Source organism: Protopterus annectens, chromosome 12.part0 (assembly GCF_019279795.1).
Source record: "Protopterus annectens isolate FY-2018-M chromosome 12.part0, PAN1.0, whole genome shotgun sequence".
NCBI lineage: Eukaryota > Metazoa > Chordata > Ceratodontiformes > Protopteridae > Protopterus > Protopterus annectens.
Genome location: NC_056746.1, coordinates 341,501,516 through 341,525,814, shown reverse-complemented (window position 1 = coordinate 341,525,814; position 24,299 = coordinate 341,501,516). Strand labels below are relative to the sequence as shown.

Sequence of the window (24,299 nt, the reverse complement as noted above, 5' to 3'; positions counted from 1 at the left end):
AGTCAAAATCCCAGTGGTGATAAATGAAGACCAATTCTGGCAAAACATCGAAGTCAATTGATCATGTCATCCCAGGCTGACAGAAACTGCGTCCCTTAGAATGACACCAGAAACTAAGCCAATTATTGAAGTCAATGATTTTCTATTTATATTGTGGTATCATTCTAGGCAAGGGTAATATGCTGCTCAAGGCTAGGGACATACCTGCTTGTGACCCATAATCAGAGAGCTCAATCAGGTCTCTCTTCATGTAGTCTAGGGAGGCATGCCTCATGTCATTCACACCAACATGTACTATGACCGAATCATAACGGTACTTATTGTTGAGAGACCTGAGTGCCTGCAAGATCTGACGAACCCTGGCACCAGAAAGACAGATGACTGTGACTCTCTCCTTGTTCAGCCTGGTGAGGGGGACATCTGTGTGTCTCACTATAGAGTCTCCTATGACTAAGATATTTGGAGTGGATGTGTGTTGCCTTATGGGCTTTGATGATGAGACACTTGTGCTTGTGTCATTATGTGTTATCATGTGTTTTGGGTGTTCTGGCTGAGTATGTATGTGTTTTGGAGGTCTATGCTGTACAGGAAGATTTTCTGTGAGTACCTCTGCATATGTTGGTCTATGTGTATGCTGTGTGTCACGAGTAGGAGTTGTGGTAGTTGGGCCGAAAACCTGCTCTGTATTGCTATCTATTGCATGAAAGAGCTGTGATTCCAGATTCATTACGTAGGTGCATCTCTCACAAATGGTACAGGAATGATTTAGAAGTAGGGGGTTGCTAGTGATCATGAGGTAGTTGCTACACTGCCTCAGTAGACCCATGTCAACCAGGCTGGTAGGAGAAAAGGAAGGGAAACTGACAGTTCATGGTCCTAGGAATAGTCTTGGTCTGGCTCTAACAATTGAAGAGGGAATACAGCAGGGGCAGGTATTAGTAGGTTTAAGCGTAAACAGCTCTGGTTTAAATAATATTTGGGAGGCTAGAGAGCAGGTGTCTGTAACTGGTAATCCCTCTGTGCAGTAGTGTGTGATCCTGCAAGATGTGCAAACAAGCATAAACCAGTTCAAACACAGGCTTTTTACTAGAGAAAAACAAGAAACAGCCAAAGCTGAAATTATCCAATCAAAATGCCAAAAAGAGCCCTGCAACAGTAACTCTAGCTGTATCACTCCAAACCGTACCTTCCTCCCATGAGTGCATGGGGGAGGGACCTCTCCAAATAAACGATTAACTGTTTTACAAGCTCCAAAGATCATAAACAGTACTAGATTCAGCAAACACCTGAACTTGGTCTATGCTATTGTTTTTCAAGTGCAGCCAACAAGTAAAATGAACAAAACAAGCAGATGAACATTAACTAGAGTTGTAAGAGGAATTCAATTAGCAGACAATCTAAAAATGCAATAAAATACAGTTGCACAATTTAAACAAACAGATATGCAGCAAATATTGTTTTAGTTAATCAGAAAATGCAGAAAACAGTTGAAAATAAGCACTTATCTTTTGTAGTCTCTCAGAAGGTATTTGGAAAACAGTACAGCAAGGGCAGAAGGTCTAATTCACTGCAGCTTTGACCAAAGAAGCACAAACTGGTTCAAACACAGGCTTATTAAAACATAAAAAAAGGAAACAGCCAAAGTTCAAATTATCCAATAAAAATGCCCTAAACAGAGCCCAGCAACAGTCTCTACAGCTAGAGCAGTCCAAACTGTCCCTGATTTTGACTTACATGTTTGTTGTGCTCTTCGTAAAATTTGTGGTTTTCAGAAAACTGTTGACAATTTGCATTTACTAAATGATGACAGACATTTGAGAGTTAGACTTCATATTTATTTAATTATCTATCTGACATTTGATGACTGGGATAATCTGACTGGGCCTTTGCCCTTTTTCAGCGAAGGCTCAGGGAGAAAAGCTCCACAGTACAATTATAAGCAAAACAAGTTAAATAATACAGTAATGTACAACACAAACATTCATCAAAATATCCTTTGTAGTATAAGTAAGAGAAAAATATACAGCAAAAGAAACATTAATACAATGTAGTAGGTAAGGAAACAAGTGATAGCAAAAAGGTGGCAAAAAAACATATTTGGACTAATTTTCATTGTTCAACTGTACTACTTCAAGCAGTTTCTTTTCTTGTCTACAGGAGGTGTAGAAATTTAATATAAAAGCTATGTTGTAAAATAAGACTACAGAGAGCTGGAATACCAAGACTAAGAAGTGAAGTGTACTGTATCTTTTAGAAAATGCACACTGATGCAAATAATGTCATTCTAGCAATTTTAAAAAGATATTAGAGAAATATTTAAAATGTGTCCCTTTTTTGGGCCTTGTCCATCATTATTTTTTTGGCTTTATCCCATATTCTTGAGCTAAGATATTTTTCAACACATTTATTGAATTATCACTTGTGGCATAGGCAAACGTACATTTACAAACATAAGTCACTTCTGTTGTTATACATCATATAAGCTAAGCAATATTATATAAATCATTCAATTGCTGCCTTCCCTTAAACTTAATTTCTCCTCCAAAACATTTTTCTGCATGTTGTATCCGTGGTGGTGGTGTTGCGGTAGTGTTGTCGCCTCACAGTAAGACGCTGTCCGGTTTGATTCTCAGCTAGAGCGTCTTCTGCATGGAGACATGCGTGAATGGTCGTAGCTTCGTTGAAGGTTGTGCGTCAGGCCTGGCAAGCCGGTACGTAAAAATCAACTGCCAATCATTAGCGGACCAGAGTTCCGCTGTGGCGACCCCTAACCGGGAAAAGCCAAAAGACACAAACAAACAAACAATTGTTCCCACAATTTCCATTTTTTTCTAAGTAATTTACTCCTACCCTTTTCAAGATTCCACTTCCTGTTCTTTTACCTGTGTTAAAATATTCGCTACTTTAATTAGAGTTGATTTAGATTTTGATTTCCATTTTCTACTAATTGCTTTTTTGGCAGCCACCAGAATTAAACTTAACAAGGCCTTTCTACAGGCAATTCAGATCCTTCTTGAGTGAAGATACTAAGCTATTATGCACACATTCCAATTTGAAACTCGTTTATTTATTCATAAATGTATAAATACTCAGTGCTTTCTTGTCTTATCATTAAAAATAATAGTAAAGAATGTCTTACCTTTCCTTGTAACATGCTGATTCACATGTACTGTAATTCCCCCTACTGTGACTGAGGTTTCTGTTTTAGTCCTTATCGCTCAACTGCCACAAGTTTTGTCTCATATTTTGCCCTGATCTTTTAAAATGTTTGATTTTTCTGATAAATAATTGAGTATAGTCAATCAATATTGCCAAGCATTACAGATTCATAATTCTTAATGTCCAGAAAATACATGTGAACACAGAGCCTGTTATTCTTCTAACTTTTGAAAACAATTATCGAGTAATACTTTGTCCAGAATTCTTCAACAAAGATTAAGCAACATGACTGCAAATTAATCTGTCAGCAACTAACTGCACACAGACACAATCTCCAGCCACTCTAAAGAATCAACAACTTTCTTTTATACAATCAAGATGCAAAGAAAGCCCCTGTTATTATTGTTTAAAATTTCTGGGCTTATCTGCGTTACTGCTTTCCGACTGGTTACTTCACCATCAGTCAAGCCACTGAGCCAATCATCAGCAGGTGAGGCAGATGCAAGCAGGCAGTAGGTTTGTTAATGAGCTGACATAATGAATGGATATTGCTTATCCATAGAAAAAACTACAAGACCTTCACTTGCATTACCAGAAAACTCGATGAGGATCTCCACTTCCAGACAATCCGGGTAAAAAAAACAACAGACAGTTAAAAACCTTCAGTCTTCTCCTAGAGCCTTACCCACTAGGGAAGAAGATAATACAGCAGGTGAGTTCAACAGTTAATGGAACTAAGCTCCAGTGTGGTAAAGGGGAATCACTTTTTTTTAATTTGCTAATCATGTAAACCCACTAGGTAGAAGTCTCTCTTTCAAATGTGACCTAACAGTGCTTTCTGATTAACTGACTTCCTCAGACTCAGTGTAAGCAAGAAGGAGCTAAACATTAGATCACAGAAGAAGCTCACTAACAGCACAAACCCTCAACTAACTAGAGCTAAGCTATCAGACTTTCCTGCCCATTCTGTCCAAAGGCTCGGACTCCTTATTGGGCACAAAAGTGGAGGATTCACTGGAGGTGTCAAAGGGACAACTAAGAATAAAGCATGGCTAATAACTGGCACCAGCCCACATTTTCTGAAGATGCCTTCCCAAACTCACAAGGCTGTATCTCATAAGAAATACAACAACAGGCAAACACCTACCATATGGGGCTACACTGAGGGCCCTACAAATGCAAGAAGATCCAAGGGAGCTACTTTCTTTACCCTGTCTAGCAAACCTTACTGTATTTGAGGAAAGACCTGAGAAGAAGACTTAAACGTCATCACAAAGCATGTGCAGGGAGGCTTGAATGTCTACTCCATCAGAGCAGGCCAGCCTTGAGAATGTTCTGGATGTTCAAAAGAAGGAGGGAAGATGCTGAACACCCAGAAACCCCCCACCCAGCTACAAAAGAAGATGCCACCTCTTGCTATTCAATGGGAAGCTGGTGACATGGAAGGAATGTAAGCCAGACTCATGGAAATCCTTGGTAGGAGGATGACATCACCAATGTCTAGTCTGTTTCGCTCCACATCTCTCAGTGCTCTGCCACTACCTGAGATTATACACAGGACAGTCTTGACTGTCACTGAACAGAACACATTCAATAAACACAATCTTCAAAGAAGTGACCTAGGCCTCAAATTTCTCCCTTCATTGTCTATTGGTAGCAAGAATGAAATGTTACCACTTATGCTCGTCCCACCAAAGAGAAGACGGGTCCCTATGAATTCAACTAGGCTTTTGCTTGTCGAACTATAAAAGATCGACAGCTAAAGATTGAAAGAGACAAACTGCGAACGGCCAGCTAAGCGTATTTTTTCTCAGGGAAAGAAATTGCTTGGCCGTTAACTGGAATTTGCCCTTTCCCCGATGTGGAGTGATCTCAGAGTTAAGTATATTTAGTTGGGGGGGGTGCAAAGCCCCCCACTTAATTTAGGGTGAAAGGTTTTTGTTTTGTGCAACGGCCAAGCAAATTCTTTCCATGGGAAAAGATTTGCTTAACTGATCGTTCTTGGTTTGGACGTTTCGATCTTTAGCTGTTGATCTTTTGCAGTTTGACAAGCTAAAGTTTCGTCAAATTAATAGGGACCCGAGAAGACAACACTGCTGATCCAGAGCCTTAGTCTTGACCTGGTGACTACAGGGCCACCGGAAGGTTTCAGTTTCTTACATATCAACTGCAAGGACTTTTCCACAATAAACATTAGAATAAAGATAAAAACTATACAACTGACAATAAAAAACACAACTAAGTAATGATGGGGCTAGACATGCTCCCTAAGTCTTGTGTGTAATCTTATAGCATGCTCTGACAGGTGGAATGCATGCCTTTAAGCCTAGGAATGGCAAAATAAAATGCAGAATTGAGATCAGAAGAAAAATTCCAAAACAGCTACCAAATGCAGAAGGCTTCTGAAGTCACATTTTGAGATTTTGTGTATTTTTAGATGAAGGCACCACCACAAAGACACATACTCAAACACATGTTGTGGGGGCTGGGCTCCTGCACTTTTGCTTTTAAATTAATAAACTTCAGGATTGATACAAACTCAAAAGAGTAAGGAGAAATATTCTCATATATTGACAATGCTGATAAAAGTGTGACATGAAGAACTTGCTAAAAACTGTAATTCGAACAGGCAATTTCTGGCCAGTTCATGTCTGTCCTAGCTACAGGGCATTCACAGAACTGGCTAAACAGACCCTGGTTTCCTAGACAGGAACAACAGGGGTATTACCAATATCTTTCATAACTCAATACCTGCAGCACCATAATAAGATGAAGAAAATGAGAAAATGGTTGGGATGCAGGGAGTACTCACAATAAACAACTATAGATGCAGGGCTTTATACTTACTTGCTTGTTTACAATTGGACATGGGGCCAAGATGATGGAACAGTATAAACAAAAGCATACAGGCTAAAAGCATTAGAAACTGGTTGACTGAAGCAAAGATTTCCGGTATTGTCTCAATCTGCATTTCAATATTTAATCCAAGATCCATGACTTATAACCACCAGTTTCATAGATAGACATTTAAAAAGCCTACAACTGTTTTTTGGAAAGAAGATAACACTCAATTTAGTTAATTAGGGCAAAACTTAGTACATATCCCTAGGTATGTACTGTGATCACACCAGTAAGCCAGTTAAGTTGTAACTTTTTTTTTTTAATTTGTTACTGCACATAGCAAACGTAGCACTACTTTCTTACCTGTGGCACAGCCAATGCACATTTCAGTATGATGTCATAAGCTTCCTTGTATTTTTCCAGTTCTTTCAGGGACTTGGATTTCCTATACTGGGCTCTATAATTGTTGCCATTTAACTTCAAAGCGTTATCACAGTCTTCTAATACCTTATCATGCTTTTCCTAAATGGGAAAAAAATGGGCAAAAGCAGAATTAAAAAATTAATTGCAAAAAAAGTCACTTATGCATACTTCACATACAACTTTACAACACTTTATTAATCAGCATGCAAAACCAAAATGCATAAGACAGGGTACGCTCTTTCCAGGTGTTCTTGCACATTTGTAAACAAAACCTAGGCATGTAGTCTATAAGAAAAGTAACTTATACTCCTTTATGTGACTCTAGCTGCTTGACAGAGTTACTTAAGTTCATAAAACATATTGCTACCACACACTGGAAGACTGCATTTTACATTACTTCAGTTTGTAAGGGGGTGAACCCCTTAACACTCTTCTCATTTATAAATAATCAGATGGGGGTTAAGTGGGGCAGTGGCTCAGTTTACAAATGGAATTAACTTAAAACACATTTTACTGATCTGAATGATTGGGGATACACATCCTGAAGCAAGAAAGTACAGTTGTGTACACGTACCATAAATGTAGATGTTCGAGTGTATTCACTGTTGCAGTCATTACACTTGGGTTATCCTGCTGGCAGGCTACCCTCAGTCGGCCTGTATTCCAAAGTCTAGGTCCGGCGTCGGTTGCTGTCGCCTCTTCCCTGACGTCAGTGCGTCAGGGGTATAAAAGATGCATCCGACGCCATTTTCTTCAGTTTTTCTTGCCCCAGATGTCAGGTGCCCCCAAAAGGGAAGGCTAAAAATATGCCAATAAAACAAGCATGCAACAAAATATATTATACCTTCATCTACAAGCAAATACACCACATAGGTTGTATAGATTAGAGAAGTGCAGCTAAGTTCCAGGAAAAAGAGATGGGGGATGGTGGGTGGGTAACCTGGACTGCAAGAGCGAATACACTCGAACATCTACATTTATGGTAAGTGTACACAACTGTACTATGTTCTTCATGTTTCACTGTTGCAGTCATTACACTTGGGTTGAATCCCAAAACTATGGTTGGGAGGCTGTAGCTAAACAGCATTAGGAGCGGCTATGAGGCCCTGCAGAACTGCAGTGGCAAAGCCTGCCCTGGATTTAGAGTAGAGTGGTAAATGATAGTGCTTTGTAAAGGTGTGCACTGAACCCCAGGTAGCAGCCTCTAAAATGTCTTTGGTTGGTACTCCCCTGAGGAAGGCTGCTTTAGTGGCTGCTGCTCTGGTTGAATGTGGCCTAATGCCCTTAGGCACTGGCTTGCCATGTTGTGAATAGCAGAAACGAATGCAGTGGCCTATCCACTTTGAAACAGTCTGCTTTGAGATAGCTTTTCCTTGTGATCCTGCAGCATATGACACTAGTAGTTGCTCAGTCTTTCTGAAAGCTTTGGTTCTGTTCAAGTAGAAGCGTAGCTGTCTGTGCATGTCCAAAGAATGCAGAATTCTCTCCCCCTTATTCTGTGGGTTTGGATAAAAAGTAGGCAGATGAATAGTTTAGCAAGAAAAGAACACTGTCAGGGTAAGGTATCACCTCCCAAAAAAAGCACAAATCCAAAATCAGAAGAGGTTGATACTCCACAACAAACGAAGCAAACCAGATGAATGAAAAGACAAGTCCTTTATTCGAATAAGTAAGCGCTTTCACATTGCTCAGAACGCTTCATCAGACTTCCACAAACCATAAAAATTTGAATCAACTTATATATAAGTAAAACACCAATGAAAATCACATTAGCAAGTCACATGCAAGTTACAAAAATACATCATTTCCTTTCCATAAAAATTACATAAAATAAAATATATAAATATATATATCCTAAAAATCTCATGCTAATAAATGAATAGTAGAAGTAAAATGTTGAAACATACTAAAACATATATTAGATAATGAAACATATTACTACTGTTCAATGTTCCAAAGGTTTATCTAATAAAAATGGTCTGAATGAAAATTTATCATTGAGACCATGACCTTTATTCGCAGATAGCTTAATTATCCACTTTGCCTCAGCTTTTTCTGTCTTATTGCCAATATTACCAAGTCTTTCTGTCTCCGTTAACTGTCCTATTACTAAAAATCTAAAGGCATGTGTGGTGTCATTTTGTAGTACATGCTTGGCTAGGGCATTCCCTTCATTCTCTCTATGTATAGCATACAAATGCTCTCGTATCCTTTCTCTTAAAGTTCTATTAGTCTTTCCTATATAGAAACAATAACATTTTATGCAGGATGCTAAATAAATCACATTTCTTGACTTGCAATCAGCGTATTCATTGTACTCATATTTAACACCAGTGTCTGGATGTATAAAAACATTAGATTTCATTATATATATACACTGGTTGCAAGAGCGACATGCAAATGTACCCTTTCTCTCAGAGATCTTATTTTTAGGCACTCTCTCATAACAAAGCATACGTTTCAAAGATTTAGTATTCTTATAGCTAAAAGATGGTTTCTCACCCACTAAGTCTTTTATACCATCATCTAACTGTAGAATATTCCAATGTCTCTTAATAATGTTGACAATAGAAGTATTATTATTAGTAAAGGGTATCACTAGTCTCCTCTTATCATTATTCCTCACTATAGGTCTCTCATCTATACTGCCTTGTTTTTTAATAAAAGGACGTCCTAGATGTGTACGTTCGAAAGTATCCAGTGAACACATATCTCTATTGCAATAGCCTCTATCTCTAAAATCACTTTCTATAGTTTTTAATGCATTAGAAAAAACCAAATCATCACTAGTTATGTTAGAAAAACGTTTCACCTGATTATTTACAATGTTTTTATGTATATGGGGGGGATGCATGCTACTTCTGTGAAGAATAGCATTCTTCCTAGATGCCTTCCTAAATACTTCTGTTTCTAGAGTATTGTCTTTTTTGCTCAATGTCACATCTAAAAAATCAATTGTGTTATGTGAATACATTTCAGTCAACCTAAGAAATGTGGTAGTTCCATTAATATATAGAACAAACTCTTTCAGGAGCTCTAATGTGCCTCCCCAAATTAAAAAAAAAGGTCATCCACAAAACGTTTATAATATTTTATAGAAGTGGAGTAAGCCAAATGTTCTAAAACATACGTATTCTCCCAATATGCTAACACAAGGTTAGCATAAGAGTTTGCACAAGATGTGCCCATAGCTACTCCTTTAATTTGAAGGAAGTATTCATTATTAAAGGTAAAAACATTGTGACAAAGTATTCATTATTAAAGGTATTCATTATTAATTTGATGAATAGTTTGATTAAGGGCCACACTGGACACTACCTTAGGCATAAATGTCGGGTTTGTCCTCAGAGAAACCCTGTCTGGATAAAAAAATGATAAAAGGTTCCACAGCCATGAGTGCATGTAGCTCTGAGATTCGTCTTGCAGAGGTTATTGCTATGAGTAGAGCTGTTTTCCAAGATAAAAACTTTATATCAGTGTAGCGACTGGCTCAAAAGGGGGCAGAGTGAGTTTTTCCAAAACATAATTGAGGTCCCATGCAGGTACTGGTGATCTCCTTGGAGGCCTTAAGTTTTTGGCTCCTCTGAGGTATTGCCTTAACAAAGGATGAGAAAAGATTGGTGGCTCTGCATTGTAATGAGCCGAAATGGCAGACGCATGAATTTTAATTGATGAAAATGATAGGCCTTTGTCCAGCATCTCAGTTAAGTATTGCAAAATCTGAGGAATATTTGGTACTGCTGTGTCAATTCCTTGTGCCTGGTTCCAGGTACAGAATCTTCCATTTTCCAGCATAAAATTTTCTAGTACTAGGCCTCCTGGCCTCAAAAATGACATCCATCACCACTTTAGTGAGAGGTGTGTTTTGTATGACTACATTATCTGCCATGCTGCCAGATTTAAGGTCTTGAGTTGGCTGTGCAGGATCTGATTGTTTTGTTGGGACAGTAGGTGAGGTATTTGAGGTAAGGTCCAGGCTGGGCACTGAGACAAGTTCCTTAGGACTGGATACCAGTACTGGCGGGGCCAGTCTGGGGCAATCAGTATCATTTTTGGCTTCTCTTGTCTGACCTTTAGGAGTACCTTGGGGAGGAGAGGCAGTGGAGGAAAGGCAAATACTGTTATGTTTTCCTCACATTAATACGAGCATGTTATCTCACTATAACTCCCTACAGGCTATCTGAGAAGCGATAGCATTCTTCCACAAAACTCTTTCTAATATATCTCTTTTTTTCTCTGTTTAAGTGAATTAATCTTAGGTGCTAGCTGTTACACTGAACCACAACGACGAAAGCCCAAAGCTTTGAGGTAACTGCGCGCCAAGGATCATCTCACAAAACTGATACCAGGTACTAATTACCTTTGTTGAGATTGGAGTGTTCAGTAAAGGCGAACGGAACTCTGTTTAATATAGTAGAAGTCTCCCAGTGCTGTGTAATTCCCCCCTTAATATCAGGAACTGGGCACATTTTACTTAACTCTTACCAGAGAATAGTCGGGGCATTATCAGATTCAGATTAGCGCTGTTTCACTTACATTGCCTGGGGCAGCGAGGAAGCTGAACAGAGCCTCAGAGCTCTCTTTTTCCTATTGGTGATGCTAGCCTAAACCCCCATACGGAAACAACAAGCTGTTGCTTTCCTGTCTGTTCCCCTTAACACATGTGAAGCAATTACTTAAGTGGTGAAGTGCTTACGGTACCTCAGACTTACATGAGTGCTGATAAATGCTGCTGGCGTTTGCTTTTTATTTTAACAATTTGATTCAATTAACAAAATAAGGTTATTTTTATTAAAATACGCTTATTTTTCTTCTACACAATGTGGAAATAATTTAACTGAACTGTACTGATACATGCTGCTATCATTTGCTTCTTATTGTAACATCCTGACTCATTTAACACTATAAGCATATTTTTCTTCTATGTAATGTGGAAAAGGTTTACTGAACTGTAATGCTATTTTATCTACCTGTACTAGTGTTGTCGCTATAAAGGATACAATTTCAAATGTAACATCTCAAGGGTTGCTACCAACTGAGCCTTAGGTTGCTAATAGACTCAGAGCTCACTGTTTATTATATCCTACCTAGTAGATCACAGATGTACATGTAAAAGACAGTCTTAGCTAGGCTTAATTAGTGTTAATAGACTGTATTAATCTACTGGATCTCTACCCAATCCCTTGTATGTTAAAAAGTACTATTGTCTCTCTCACTCAGATACAGTTGCTTGGACTTGCCAATTGCCTTACCTTTTAACTTCAAATTGTATGCGTGTATTTCTAAGTATGATACTGTGTTCACTACCCTAATTTCTGCATAAACTGCGTTTTTTCTTACCCCATCTTTTTGTCTGTTCTCCCCACCATCCTTAGGTTTAACTTAACTATCCTACACTAGAATTTGAGAGTCTAACTACCTGGTGAAAGGACCCCTGCAAACTTTTAAAACCATCTAAACTTTACAGAATTTATCTTGCCGTTCTGATTAAGAACCCTGCTACCAAGGAGGCAAGAAAGTAAGCGCTAACCTAACCCAATGATAAAAACTGTATTTGCCTTGTAACCTGTGTATTCTATCAAGCGTGCTACCTTGCCAGAATACCCCAGCAGCCATACCCCCACACTATCCCTTAATAGTTATACTCTTCTTATCCTTGCACTATCTCCTATAACTGACTATAAAGCCTTTCCTTCCTTTTACCCACGTCCCTGTTCTCCAGTCCTTGGCTGTAAATATAGTTTTGCCCATTAGGTGGCCCTCTACACTAGGCCAGCTCCTACTTCGCCTATCTGCTCTCCCTAGAATTGAACCGAAACTGAAATAGTGATCTAGTTCCTAAACTTACAAGGAAGCCTAAGGAAACTGTTACTGCCCAGTCTTAGAGCCCCTTCCAGCCCTCTTTTTCCCACTCAATTACTTTACTGCACACGTGCCTTCTGGTATCCAGTACTATCACTACTAACTGTCTCTTACCCACATTACTTACCTGCATCAACTGAAAGTTACACTGTGGTAAGCTACTCACAGATTGGTTTTGCTGATATCTCTTCACTTACTTGTCTCTATCCGCTCCATTCGCCCTTCGGCCTCATTCTGCTCCCCTACCCTGCCCCCAATTTCCACCCGCCCCCACTACTCCTAGACTTATACTTCCCTAATCACTCCCACCTCCTTTCCTCTCTAATCACACTTTACCCCTCCTCCCTTTTTTGTCTTCACTTCCTATCCAATCACACTTTACCCCTGCCCTTTTTTTGAAATCCAAAACCTATCCACCTGTGCTAATTCAACTCACACAACCTCTCCCTCCTTCCTGTTTGTATTTCCAATTCTACTTCCCTTCTTCTCCTGCTCAATCCTCCTTAGCACTATGCCTCCTCTACTTAGCTCTTCTTATTTCAAACATACACTCTTTTTCTCTGTTTTTTTCCTTTCCTATTGTTGCCCTACCTCCTAACCTCATATGAACATCTTAGCCTGAAATATCCACACTCCCTCAATCAACACATGAGCTCACCTACTCAAAACACTTTCAAACCTTTCTCTAACATAATCTCTGCTCCATCCTACCTTCAAGCAAAGTATCACAGAAAGTTCCACATCTCCTACTACAATCAGGTTAACAAAAAATCCTTGCAGCTCTTCACCAAACCCTCAGACCTAATAAAAACACTTCTCCTCTCAATTCTAGCAGGTGACATTTATCCAAACCCTGGTCCTAACAACTATGCTACTCAAAAACCCTCAAGCTCCCCTCCTTCTAGCCTTGACTTCCCTCTAAACCCCCTAACTCTCTCTCCATAGCTCACCTTAACATCTGCAGCATTAATAATAAAATCGCTCACCTCCATGCACTACTAGACATACATGCTTTCGACATCCTTTGCCTATCAGAAACATGGCTCAAACCTACTACCCTAGACAATGAAATTACTCCCCCTGGCTACAATATCCTCAGACTAGACCACATAGCTAAAAAGGGTGGAGGGATAGCTATTCTCTACAAAACAGGCATGCAAATTACTATCAAACATGAACAACCCCCCTCTATAAGTAATGCTGAAATCCTTACCTCCAAGCTGCAACTTAATACACACAAAGCCATCAATATAATCTGCACCTATCTTCCCCCTGGAAATAATATTAGTTCCTTAGAAGAGATCCTCAGCTGGCTTTCGACTCAGTTCCTACAAGAAACCATAGTGCTAGGTGATGCTAATATAGACTGTAAAACTTGTAACTCTGCAGACCCTCCCACCCTCCTAAATCTTCACGGCTTTTCACAAACCATTCAAACCCCAACCAGAACTAACAAAACTAACAACAAAGAAAGCATATTGGACTGGATTCTAATAAACAGTCACTCCCAAACTTATACAGTAGGGACACCACCTGATGATTTAAGCGACCACCCCCTCACTTATCTAATCAGACATAACACTACCTCCCCTAACCTAACCAAATACAAAATGGTCAGATCAAATTAAAAACTTTAACCCTGAAAGCTTCCTTATAGAACTAAATGCATGCAACTGGTCTCCTCTTAAACAACTGCCACTGGATGAAGCTGTATTGTACTTCATTTCCAGGTTCCTTTCTATTCTAGACTCTCACGCTCCCTTAAGATATATTAGAATTAAATCAAAACCTGCCCCTTGGCTCTCAAAAGATACACGAGATAAAATTCTCCTGAAAAATAAACTCTGGACCAAATTTCGTAGCACAAAAGATCCCTCTGACCAACTTAACTTTAGACAAATGAGAAACTCCACTAAAAAAGCTGTACTACTGAATAAAAGAAACTATTACTGCCATTTACAACAAACCAACCAACATAATCCGCCAAAGTTCTGGGCAGGCGTAAACTCTCTCCTAAAGCCTGGCCACAATGACACCCCACACCCCCTAGGCACTTCCAAAAACAACTCAAAACAAACTGCTGATGCCTTCAATACCTTCTTCACTGAAACTGTTCAGTCTCTAGCTAACCAACTAGCCCCTAATATCTCCTCTCAGTCCCACTCTACTAACACTTCCATTCCCACCTTTCAACTGCAACTTGTACTCACTTCACTTATTTGTTCTCTTCTCCACAAACTTAAAATCTCCTCGCCTTCTGCTGACCTTTTACCAGCTCAGTTTCTAAAAATTGCAGCCAATCCATTAGCCTATCCCATTTCCATTCTGATTAACAGAACCATTGTTGAAGGCTGCATTCCTTCACTTTGGAAAATTTCACATATCATTCCCCTGCATAAAGGAGGGACCTCTACACAACTCTCAAACTAATGTCCAATAGCCTTACTCTCCCCCTTAGCTAAAATCATGGAGAAATGCATCCAAAAACAACTTCTTAAACACCTATTAAACTACAACCTACTAGCTGACTGTCAACATGGCTTCAGGCCTTACCACAGCACCACCTCAGCCCTTCTTTCCTTTACTGACTGTATCAACAAAAAATGGAACAATAACATACTAACCTCTGGTCTCATTATTGACCTATCCAAAGCTTTTGATATGGTCAACCACCAGATACTATTAAACTTACTTAAAACTTTTGCTCTTGACTTTGGTGCAATAAAATGGTTCAAATCATATCTTCTTAAAAGACAACCGGCAGTGCGCTGGGAAAACAGCTTATCCAACTTACTACCTATTACCCTTGGAGTCCCCCAAGGATCAATACTGGGCCCCCTTCTGTTCTCAATCTTCATCAATGATCTGCATACCAGTCTGTCCTCTGCTACCTGTATACAATATGCTGATGATTCTACTTTGATTTGTTCTGCCATTCCCCCTCTGAATTGCACTCTATCACCCAACAGACTTTCCAAAATGTTGAAAAATGGTTCTTAAATAGATGCCTAATATTAAACCCCAAGAAAACCAAACTATTACTTTTCTCCCCCACCCGAAAATCCTCTCCACTCAATTTCTCTGTCTTTAATAATGGCACCTACATATCTCCTGACCCCTCCACCAAGCTCCTCGGAGTAGAGATAGACAACAACCTATGCTTTGACTCTCACGTTAACAGCACAATAAAACTAGTCAACAGAAAACTTGGCTCCTTGTTTAAAATTAAACCATTTCTTACACCACTTGCCAGAACCTCCATAGCACATACCCATTTGATTTCTACCCTACTGTACGCCTCCCCCATCTATACATATCTGTCCAAAACTAACCTCTCCAAACTAACTGTTGCCTACAACAGTATTGCCAGATTTGCCTCTGGCTCTACCTTCAGAACACACCACTGCCTAAACTTAAAACAACTGAGATGGCTAGAACTGCATAATCTCATCTTATTTCACCAGCTCTCTTTAGCCCATAAAATCCTCTACAAACCTACCAGCACCCCTATACTCACGACTCTCATTAGCCCTTATTATAATCTCAAAAGTCTGCGTTCCTCTAACAAACTTCTAATATCTACCTGTAAATCCAACAACTTAGCAGGTGATTCCTTGTTCTCCAACACAATTGAAAAAGCCTGGAACTCCCTTCCTTCCAACCTCACTGCTCTCCCCACTCTTCCCAGCTTCAAATCCCAACTTAAAACTCACCTCCTAACTCACTGGCTCTGCCCCTGCTCTAAACCTGACTAGCTTGCATTCTGCTCCTAGAACTCTCACTTATCTTGCTTCAAATCTTTTCAAAAACTTACTACTAAATTCAAATTTGATTTTCCCCATGATGTTCTTATTCTGCTTATTGCAGACACTGTAAAAATGTTTTTTTCTTCTCTCAACTCTATGTGTAACTTTCTTTTACTGTTAAATGCTTTTAATGAATAATGATCAATGTTCAATGTTTAATGTACTTCACCTGGAGCTTTTCTTCCTGGGCCTCTGCTGAAAATGGACATGAATCCAGTTGGACCAGCCCGGTCAACAAATGTAAAATAAAATAAAATAAATAAATAAAATTTTTCCAGCTGAAAGATAGGGCATCCACTTTCCATGCTTGTCTGTGATAAGTCCTTGTGCAGAATCTCTTTAGTTGGCAGTTGTGAGGAGAGGCAAATAGGTATATGTCTGGGCATCCCCATTTCCTTGTTATAATGTTGAAGACTTGTGGATCCAATTTCCACTCATGGGGATCCATGAGGTTTCTGCTTAGTTTGTCTGCCAGAGTATTTATCTTTCCTGGCAGGAATTGTGCCTGCAGATGTACTTGGTAAGTCAATGCTGTGTCCCAAAAAGTCATGGCTAGTCTGCAGAGGGGGTAAGAATGAGTGTCTCCCTGCTTGTTTATACACCACATGACCGTGGTATTGTCTGTCATTATCAGTAGTTGTCCCGAATGAAGTAGGTCCTTGAGGGCTGTCAGGGCATTCTGAACAGCTAGCATCTCTTTTTGATTGATATGTAGATGCATTTGGTTGGCGGACCATGTGCCTTGAAAACATTTTCCTGCCATGTGTGCCCCCAGGCATAATCTGATGCATCCGTTGTCAGTGTCTGCCTGGCTGGGGTTAAGGTGAATGGCTGTCCCTTGTTCTGGTGACAGGCCTTCGCCCACCATCAAAACTCCTGTTGCAGGCAGGGAATGAGAGTAATTACTGTTTCCAGGCTTTGGAAATGCTGTGTCCAAACACTTTTTAGGTACCACTGAAGTTTCCTCATATGCAGTCTTGCATATGGAATTAGTAGAATGCAGGATGCCATAAAGCCCAAAGCCTGCAGAATTTTTCTTGCAGATAACTGGGCCTTTGTTGCCAACAGTTTGAAATAGGAAGTCAGTTGCCTTTATTTGTCTGGCTTGAGATAAGCCATCTGGTCAGTTGTATTTAAGCTTGCACCCAGGAATATTATCTGTTGAGAGGGTACTAGTTTTGATTTCTGTTTGTTGACTGTGTACCCTAGGCATGGTAGTAATCTCTTTACAAACGCCAGATGCTGTAGTAGAATGTCCTTGTTCTCTGCTTGTATAAGGCAATCGTTCAAGTAAGGATATATTTGTATTCCTCTTTGTCTGCAGAATGCAATTACTGGTGCCAGGCACTTTGTGAAGACCCTGGGCACAGTAGATAAGTCAAAGGGCAGTGCAGAGAATTGGTAGTGCATTGAGCCAGCTTTGAATCTGAGGTATCTTCTGCATGTTTGTCTGATTGGGACATGCAGGTATGCCTCTTTTAGGTCTAAAGTCACAGGCCAAGCCTTCTTGCCCAGCATGGGCAGAAGCTGCTGTAAGGTCAACATTTTGAATTTTGGTATATCCAGATATGTGTTTAGAATAGATAGGTCCAGTATTGGTCTCCAGGCTTTGTCCTTTCTGGGTACCAAGAACAGTCTTGACTAAAATCCTTGTCCCTGCTCTTGTTCTGGTACTTGTTGAATGTCTCTCATGTCCATGAGGGATGAGACTTGTTTTTGTGCCTCTGCCCATTGGTTTTTTTGATATGTCTGGCCAACCGTTTGCCCTTGGCAGGGTATGAAAGTGAAACTTGTAGCCCTGTGACACTATGTCTAAGACCCATTTGTCCTGGGTTATTATGTGCCAATTTTGAGAAAAATATGCTAGTTTTCCCCCTAAAGGTGCTGCCAGAAGATAAGTGCTTGGCACAGGCAGGGGGAAGTCATTGGGACTGTTTCCTGTAAGGCTGTGATTTGTCTTATCCACTTTTGGAGGTAGAAGCACCCCATTGTTTAGACCTGTATGAACCTTGGGGCTGGGATCTGCCTCTTGGGCATCTGTATCTGCCCCTTTGTGGTCTGTCTGACACTGGAAAGGACCAATTCTTTGTAGGCCAGTGTCTGCTAAATCTTGGAGGCTGTACCTGTAAGAAATCCTTGACTGTTTGCATAGATTTAGCTTTGTCCTCCATTTTCTTTAACACCAAACAAAGTATCATGCTGTAAAGGAGCATCTAATAATTTTGCTTAAACGTGATCTGGTAGATTTTGTTCCTTTAACCAAGCATGCCTCCTAATGACAGAACCCGAGACAGCGGCCCTGCAGGAGGCCTCCAAAAAATCAAATCCACATTGCAAAGTATGCTTTCCAACTTGCTCAGCTGCATGCAATAAATCCTGCATTTCTTTGTTTTCTGCACCTTCAGAATTTATCAACATTTTCTGTTTAAGCAGTGGCATAATATATTGCTGATATTTAAGCATATGAAACTGACAATTTAAAGTCCTTATAGCCAAGGTAGCAGAGGTGTAAATCTTCTTTCCCCATCTGTCTAATGCCCTAGAATCCCTGTCGGAGGGGGTAGGATTTTTTTGCAGTGGATGCCTTGACCCCTTTGGGACCCTGAGAAATAGTTTCTGGGTCAGCAGCAGGGTTTTTGAAAAGGAATTTATGAGAGTAGTACCTGTCCGGCTTAACAGAAGCTGGAGGTAAGGAGTCAGGGGTCAGACTGGACTCTGAAAATACATAATCTACAATGTCTAACACAGGCGGAATAGCTAGGGGCCTGTGTTGTGGGAGTAAAAGGAAGTCTCTGAGCCTTTTCTTAGATTCAGAATAATCTTGGCTCTCCCAGTGGAAATGTTCCCTCATGGTATGCAAGGTTTCCCCAAAAGAGTAATCCTCAGGAGGAGAGGCTGAAGGGATAGATTCTTCAGCATCAGAATCCTCATAGGGAGGAAGCGAGTATTCCTGATCAGAAGAGGGATCAGAAAAAATGGAAACCTGATCTGAAGATTCATATTCTCTTGCCTAGGCCTCTTATCAGGAGGGGGATGGGAACCCCTGATCAAAGTAATTAAGTCTTCAGCCATTTTGAGCATCTGTTTTTTGGGCATGAGGCCTGACCATGAGGCTGTTGTACTTGTTTCTTTGTCTTTAAAGATGCTTTAGTCTTTGCCTTTGTAGCTGGAGTCGCTTTAATGTACAACTGAGTAGGTCTGAAAACACCCTCAGAAGCTGATGCCTGCTCAGCTGCTCCGGACCCATCTGAGGGAATAGTTTCCGAAGGTCCAATACCTTGAGCTTCCAGCATCCTAGGTGACTCCACGTGGGAGTCTATAGTGGCCTGTGGGTCCAAAGTAGCGGGAGTCAGGGGCTGCGAAAGCGCCTCACTGAGAGCCGGCGAACCGGCGACTGGCTTAGAAGAAGCCTTGTCCTCGGTTTTAGACCTCGGATGCCTGTCCTTTTCTTTTTCTTTGCGTTTCTTGTGCATTGCGGTAGTCGGTTGGCTATCCGACGGCATAGTGTAATTAAATCTTCTGCCAAAATAGTGAAATGCAAAATTGTACCGGCGCTTTATAGTGCGCTGGTTAAATCTAGCACAAAACTGATAACAAGCAATGTTGTGGTCAGGGCCTAGGCAAGGAATACAGTAAGACTGAAAATCCTTATGAGGTATTTACTTCCCACAAGAAATACAATTATTAACTTTTTCTGACATAGGTGTGGAGCAAGAAAAAAGTTTTCCCTAACGGGGTACTTAGCTTTTAATGAAGTCTTCGGATCTGAAATTCGAACATGAAAATCTCAGGAGTTGGCCGACCGGCTCTTGCGAACTGCTTCGGGCACCGCACGGCAAGAAAGACTGAAGAAAATGGCGTCGGATACATCTTTTATACCCCTGGCGCACTGACGTCAGGGAAGAGGCGACAGCAACCGACGCCGGCCCTAGACTTTGGAATTCAGGCCGACTGAGGGTAGCCTGCCAGCAGGATAACCCAAGTGTAATGACTGCAACAGTGAAACACGAAGAACATCACTGCATTCTGAAAGTTAGGCAATGACATGGCCACCTTATTCTGAAAACAATTTAGTATTGTAAAATTTAGATTTATTAAGACCCACAGCACACCTTACTGTTGACAACATTGTTTCATTTCAAAAGGAATTATGTTTGAAATAAATGAAAGTTTAAAGTCCCATCCAAGTCAGGTGGCATGCAGTTTATTACTGTCCATCACAGGGATGCAGGCACGAACTTTTCAACTTCACTGATACACTGGTCTGCTATTCTAGAAGGAGAAGCCTCTGCAAATAAACAAGAGTATCACCAAATCAAGTAACTGATGGTGAGTTTTATCATAATGCCAAACTTGGCTAATTATACTTCTTTTCAGCACCTGGGAAGAGATTTCAAACAATAAGAAAACACCACAGCTTTACAGGGCAGCACAGTGGTGCAGAGGTTACTGTTGCTCCTGCCTCACAAAGCTTGGTTCTACAGTCTGGGTCCAAGAAGGGGCATTTTTTCTGTGGAGACTTCATGTCCCCCCAAGAGTATACAAAAGGTTTTGATAGATCTGCTTCCATTTCCCGAACACATGAAAACAAGCAAACTGGCAATTCTCTAAACTACTTGTAGGTATGTGTGTGTGTTTACTCTGCAATGAGCTAATGCCCCATTCATACCTCTCAACTGTCCCAGTTTTTCAGGGACATCTTTGATTTTGGCGTAAAAGTTTGCTTTATCCCTCATAATTCCTCCAAAAATTGGCAATTTTTGAGAGAAAAGGTGATGGACTAAACTTGTTCATAGGAAGTTACAAGGCTAATGACCCAAGGGCTGTTACAAGCCTAGCCAAATTTTACCCTTATTACCATGATCAGCACCTATTGCCCCTGTCCAAGAGGGACACAGATGGAACCCCCAGGGTGAATTTACGGTTACCCATCCAATCGTCCAGACTGTGTTTGAAGAGGGCCAGTGAGGTACTCTGATGAAAAGTGGGAGTCTATTCCAAAGGTGTGGTAACCTCTGGAAGACAATTCTGTCCTTCCAGCAGGTTCTATTGATGTCACATACCAGGTTTAGGTCTTTAGAGCGAGTAACCTATGTGCCATTTGACTTGCGGATGCATAGCATTTCCAATAATGTAGGGTCAGAGATCGCCTTATATGCAAGGCAGAGATCGCCTCTTAGTAGTCTGTATGAAACAGAATAAAGTGACAGTGATTTCAGTCAATCCATATAGGATAGCTGCTGAAGACCTTGAATTTTCTTTGTGAGGAACCTCTGTGGTCTCTCCAATTGCTGCAGGTGCTTTGAAAGCTACATGCCAAAAGGGGCGTTGTACTCAATTATTAGCCTAATGACTGAAAAGTACAGGGAGGCGATGACTTCACTTTTTCTCAAAGAAATGTCCTTACTTATGAGGTGAGTCACATGGAATGACCTTCTTACCGCTCTGGAGACTTGGTGATCAAAGGCAAGGTTGCTGTCAACCTGAGTGAACAGATCTCTCACCACTGAGTGCTTACTTAGGGTATTGACATTGATGTGGTAATCTGCTGGAACATCGCTCTTGCCAAAAGGGATGATAATACATTTTTTTGCATATGGTTTGAGGACATGACTTTGGCACCTATCATTTGTTTGCGTAAGACCTTCTTGAAGAATGTTGGCATCATTGGGAGATTCTATGACCACACCCAGCTTGCAGTCGTCAACAAACTTTGTCAGCCATAGTCCCTTGGTTTTAGCTTGTACTTAGAGAAATAGATTCCAAACAGTAGAGGTCTCAGGACCGATCCCTGTGGAACACCTCTGGTAACGGGTCTGCTGTTGGAGGTGGATTCCCCTATTTTGACTGTATGGGTTCTATCAGAGAGCCCGTTCACAACCCACCTTACGATATAAGGGTTGATGTCTAGCTTGGTCTAGCTGGGAGAGTTTGTCAATGATGCCTGAGTGAGGGATAGTGTCAAATGTCTTGGCCAGGTCTAGGCAGGCTGTATGCACAGATTTCCTCTCGTCCAGGGTCCTTGTGACTGTCTGGAAGAAGTCCACCAGGTTTAACAAAGATGATCTCCCCTTGACAAATTCAAACTGGGTAGGATCTAGTGTTTGGAGATTACCTATATCTTTGTTGATAAGGTCCATGATGATTCTCTCCATGGCCTTGCAAATAAGGCTAGTCAGGCTAATAGGTCTGTAGTTCCCAGGGTCAGAAGAAGCATCATCTTTGCAGAGGGGGATAATGGTGGCTGTTTTCCATTCAGCTGGGATGAAGCCGGTGCTTAGACTGTGGTTGAAAAGAGCAGCCAATCGTGATGCTAATTCTTGTTGGAGCCTATGTAGGATGCAGCCTGGGATGTTATCAGGTCCCATTCATGCTGCATTTTTGGCCTTACAGAGGGTGTTTACGACCTACTCTTTAGAGACACACGGTAGGGGACAGGTGGTAGAGATGTCATGAATTACGTGTGGCGAGGACGGGGCAGTGAAGTTTTCACTGAACCTGTTGGCTAGCAGGTTATCTATGTCCACCGGCTCAGTGTATGTGTTACCATTAACTACCAGTCCAGCTTAAATCTGAGCCTTAACCTTTTAGGTTAAGGATGCAACTAAAGAACGCCTTATGGTTGTCCTTGGCTGAAGAAGCTAACTTGGATTTGTAGTTTGCTTATGAGGACTTCACAAGTCTTATTTGCTTATTTAAGCTGAGGAGGGAGGGTCTCCATTTTACAGCCTGCTCCTTCTTACTCTTAAGCTTTACAATTAAAGGAAGAAACTGCTGTCCATTAATGGTGGTTGTTTACCAAGCAGGTTTGCTTTCCCTTGAAGAGCTTGTTTTGGTCCTAATAGGTACTGCTGAGTCAATGCAGTTATATAGGTGCTTGTATAGAGCTTTGGTGTAGAGCTCGGCATAGTTACAGGTTCTGTCTGAGGGGGGGAGGTGCAGTGAAGATATTTATACCATCCCCATAAGATGGTATAATCTGCTTTGGAGAATTTATTTGGTCTAGTTGCTGCTAGGGGAGATTCAGGTGTGATAGTTAACTCAAATGAGACTGACTTGTGGTCAGATCTCACCAGGGATGAACTTACAGTGGGGGAGCTACAGTGGTCTCCCATATTTGTAAGCACCAGGTCCAGAATGTTGGTGCCCCTGGTGGGGGTGTCAACCAGCTGGTCCAGGACATTGGAGATGACAAAGTCAAGGAACCTTTAGGCAGGTGAGTTTGAGCATGAGTAGTTCACCCAGTAAATGCTAGGGTAGTTGAAGTCAGCTAACACTATGGTGTTAGGATGTATCTTGATCAACTCAAGTTGAACCAAATAGGCACAGTGGGTGTTCTGATTCATGGAAGGGGTTCTGTAGCAGGCAATAACTTGAATAGGTGTTTTACCAACAGTTAATTGCACCTGAAGTACCTCTAGGGCGTCATACTGTTCGACCAATCTGGAGGTGTATTTATCCTTGATAAATATTGATACACTACTTCCTTTACTTTTCTTGCCTTCAGTTTGTGGTCTGAATGTGTGGAAGGAGGTGTAACCCAGCATGGTTGGGGTACTCTCCACAGCCTTGAATCAGGTCTCGGTGACTGCACAAATGTCTGCGTCCTCCAGGGTGAGGACTGCTTCCAGTGACTGCAGTTTCATGTTAAGAATCCTAGCATTTAGCAACATGACCATGAGATTGTTTTTGGTTGGTATTTTTACATCAGATGTTTTGTCCTTGTGACACTGCTTTAAAAAAGGCATTATGGGAGTGGCAACACCCTTAGCCAGTAGCCAAAATCCCAGGGGTGACGGATGAAGACCATCTCTGGCAAAGACTCGAGGTCTGTCGATCATGTCATCCCTGGCTGACAGGTACTGTATCCCCTTAGAATGACACCAAAAACTAAGCCAATTACTGAAGTCAGTCATTTCTGTTTGTATTGAGGCATCATTCTAGGTGAAGGTAAAATGCTGCTTAAGGCTAAGGACATACTTGCCTGAGACACACAGTCTGAGAGCTCAGTCATATCTCTCATCATATAGTCCAGAGAGGAACATCTCAAGTCATTCACACCAACATGGACTAAGACAGAGTCATAACGGTACCTGTTATTGAGAGACTTGAGTGCATGTGTGGCATATCAGATCCTGCCACCTGACAGACAGCTGACCGTAACCATCACCTTATCCAGCCTGGTGAGAGGGACATCTGTGTGTCTCA

At 41.0% G+C, this 24,299-nt stretch overlaps 1 protein-coding gene across 1 annotated transcript in view; it reads right to left on the bottom strand.

The window, feature by feature from the left end:
- Nucleotides 1-24,299, bottom strand: part of ZC3H7A (zinc finger CCCH-type containing 7A) — a 1,693,893-nt gene that overhangs the window by 1,014,832 nt on the left and 654,762 nt on the right. Inside the window, exon 5 of the mRNA XM_044089416.1 lies at nucleotides 6,364-6,522. Coding sequence (XP_043945351.1) covers nucleotides 6,364-6,522 — 159 coding nt within the window. The remainder of the gene's footprint in view (nucleotides 1-6,363; nucleotides 6,523-24,299) is intronic.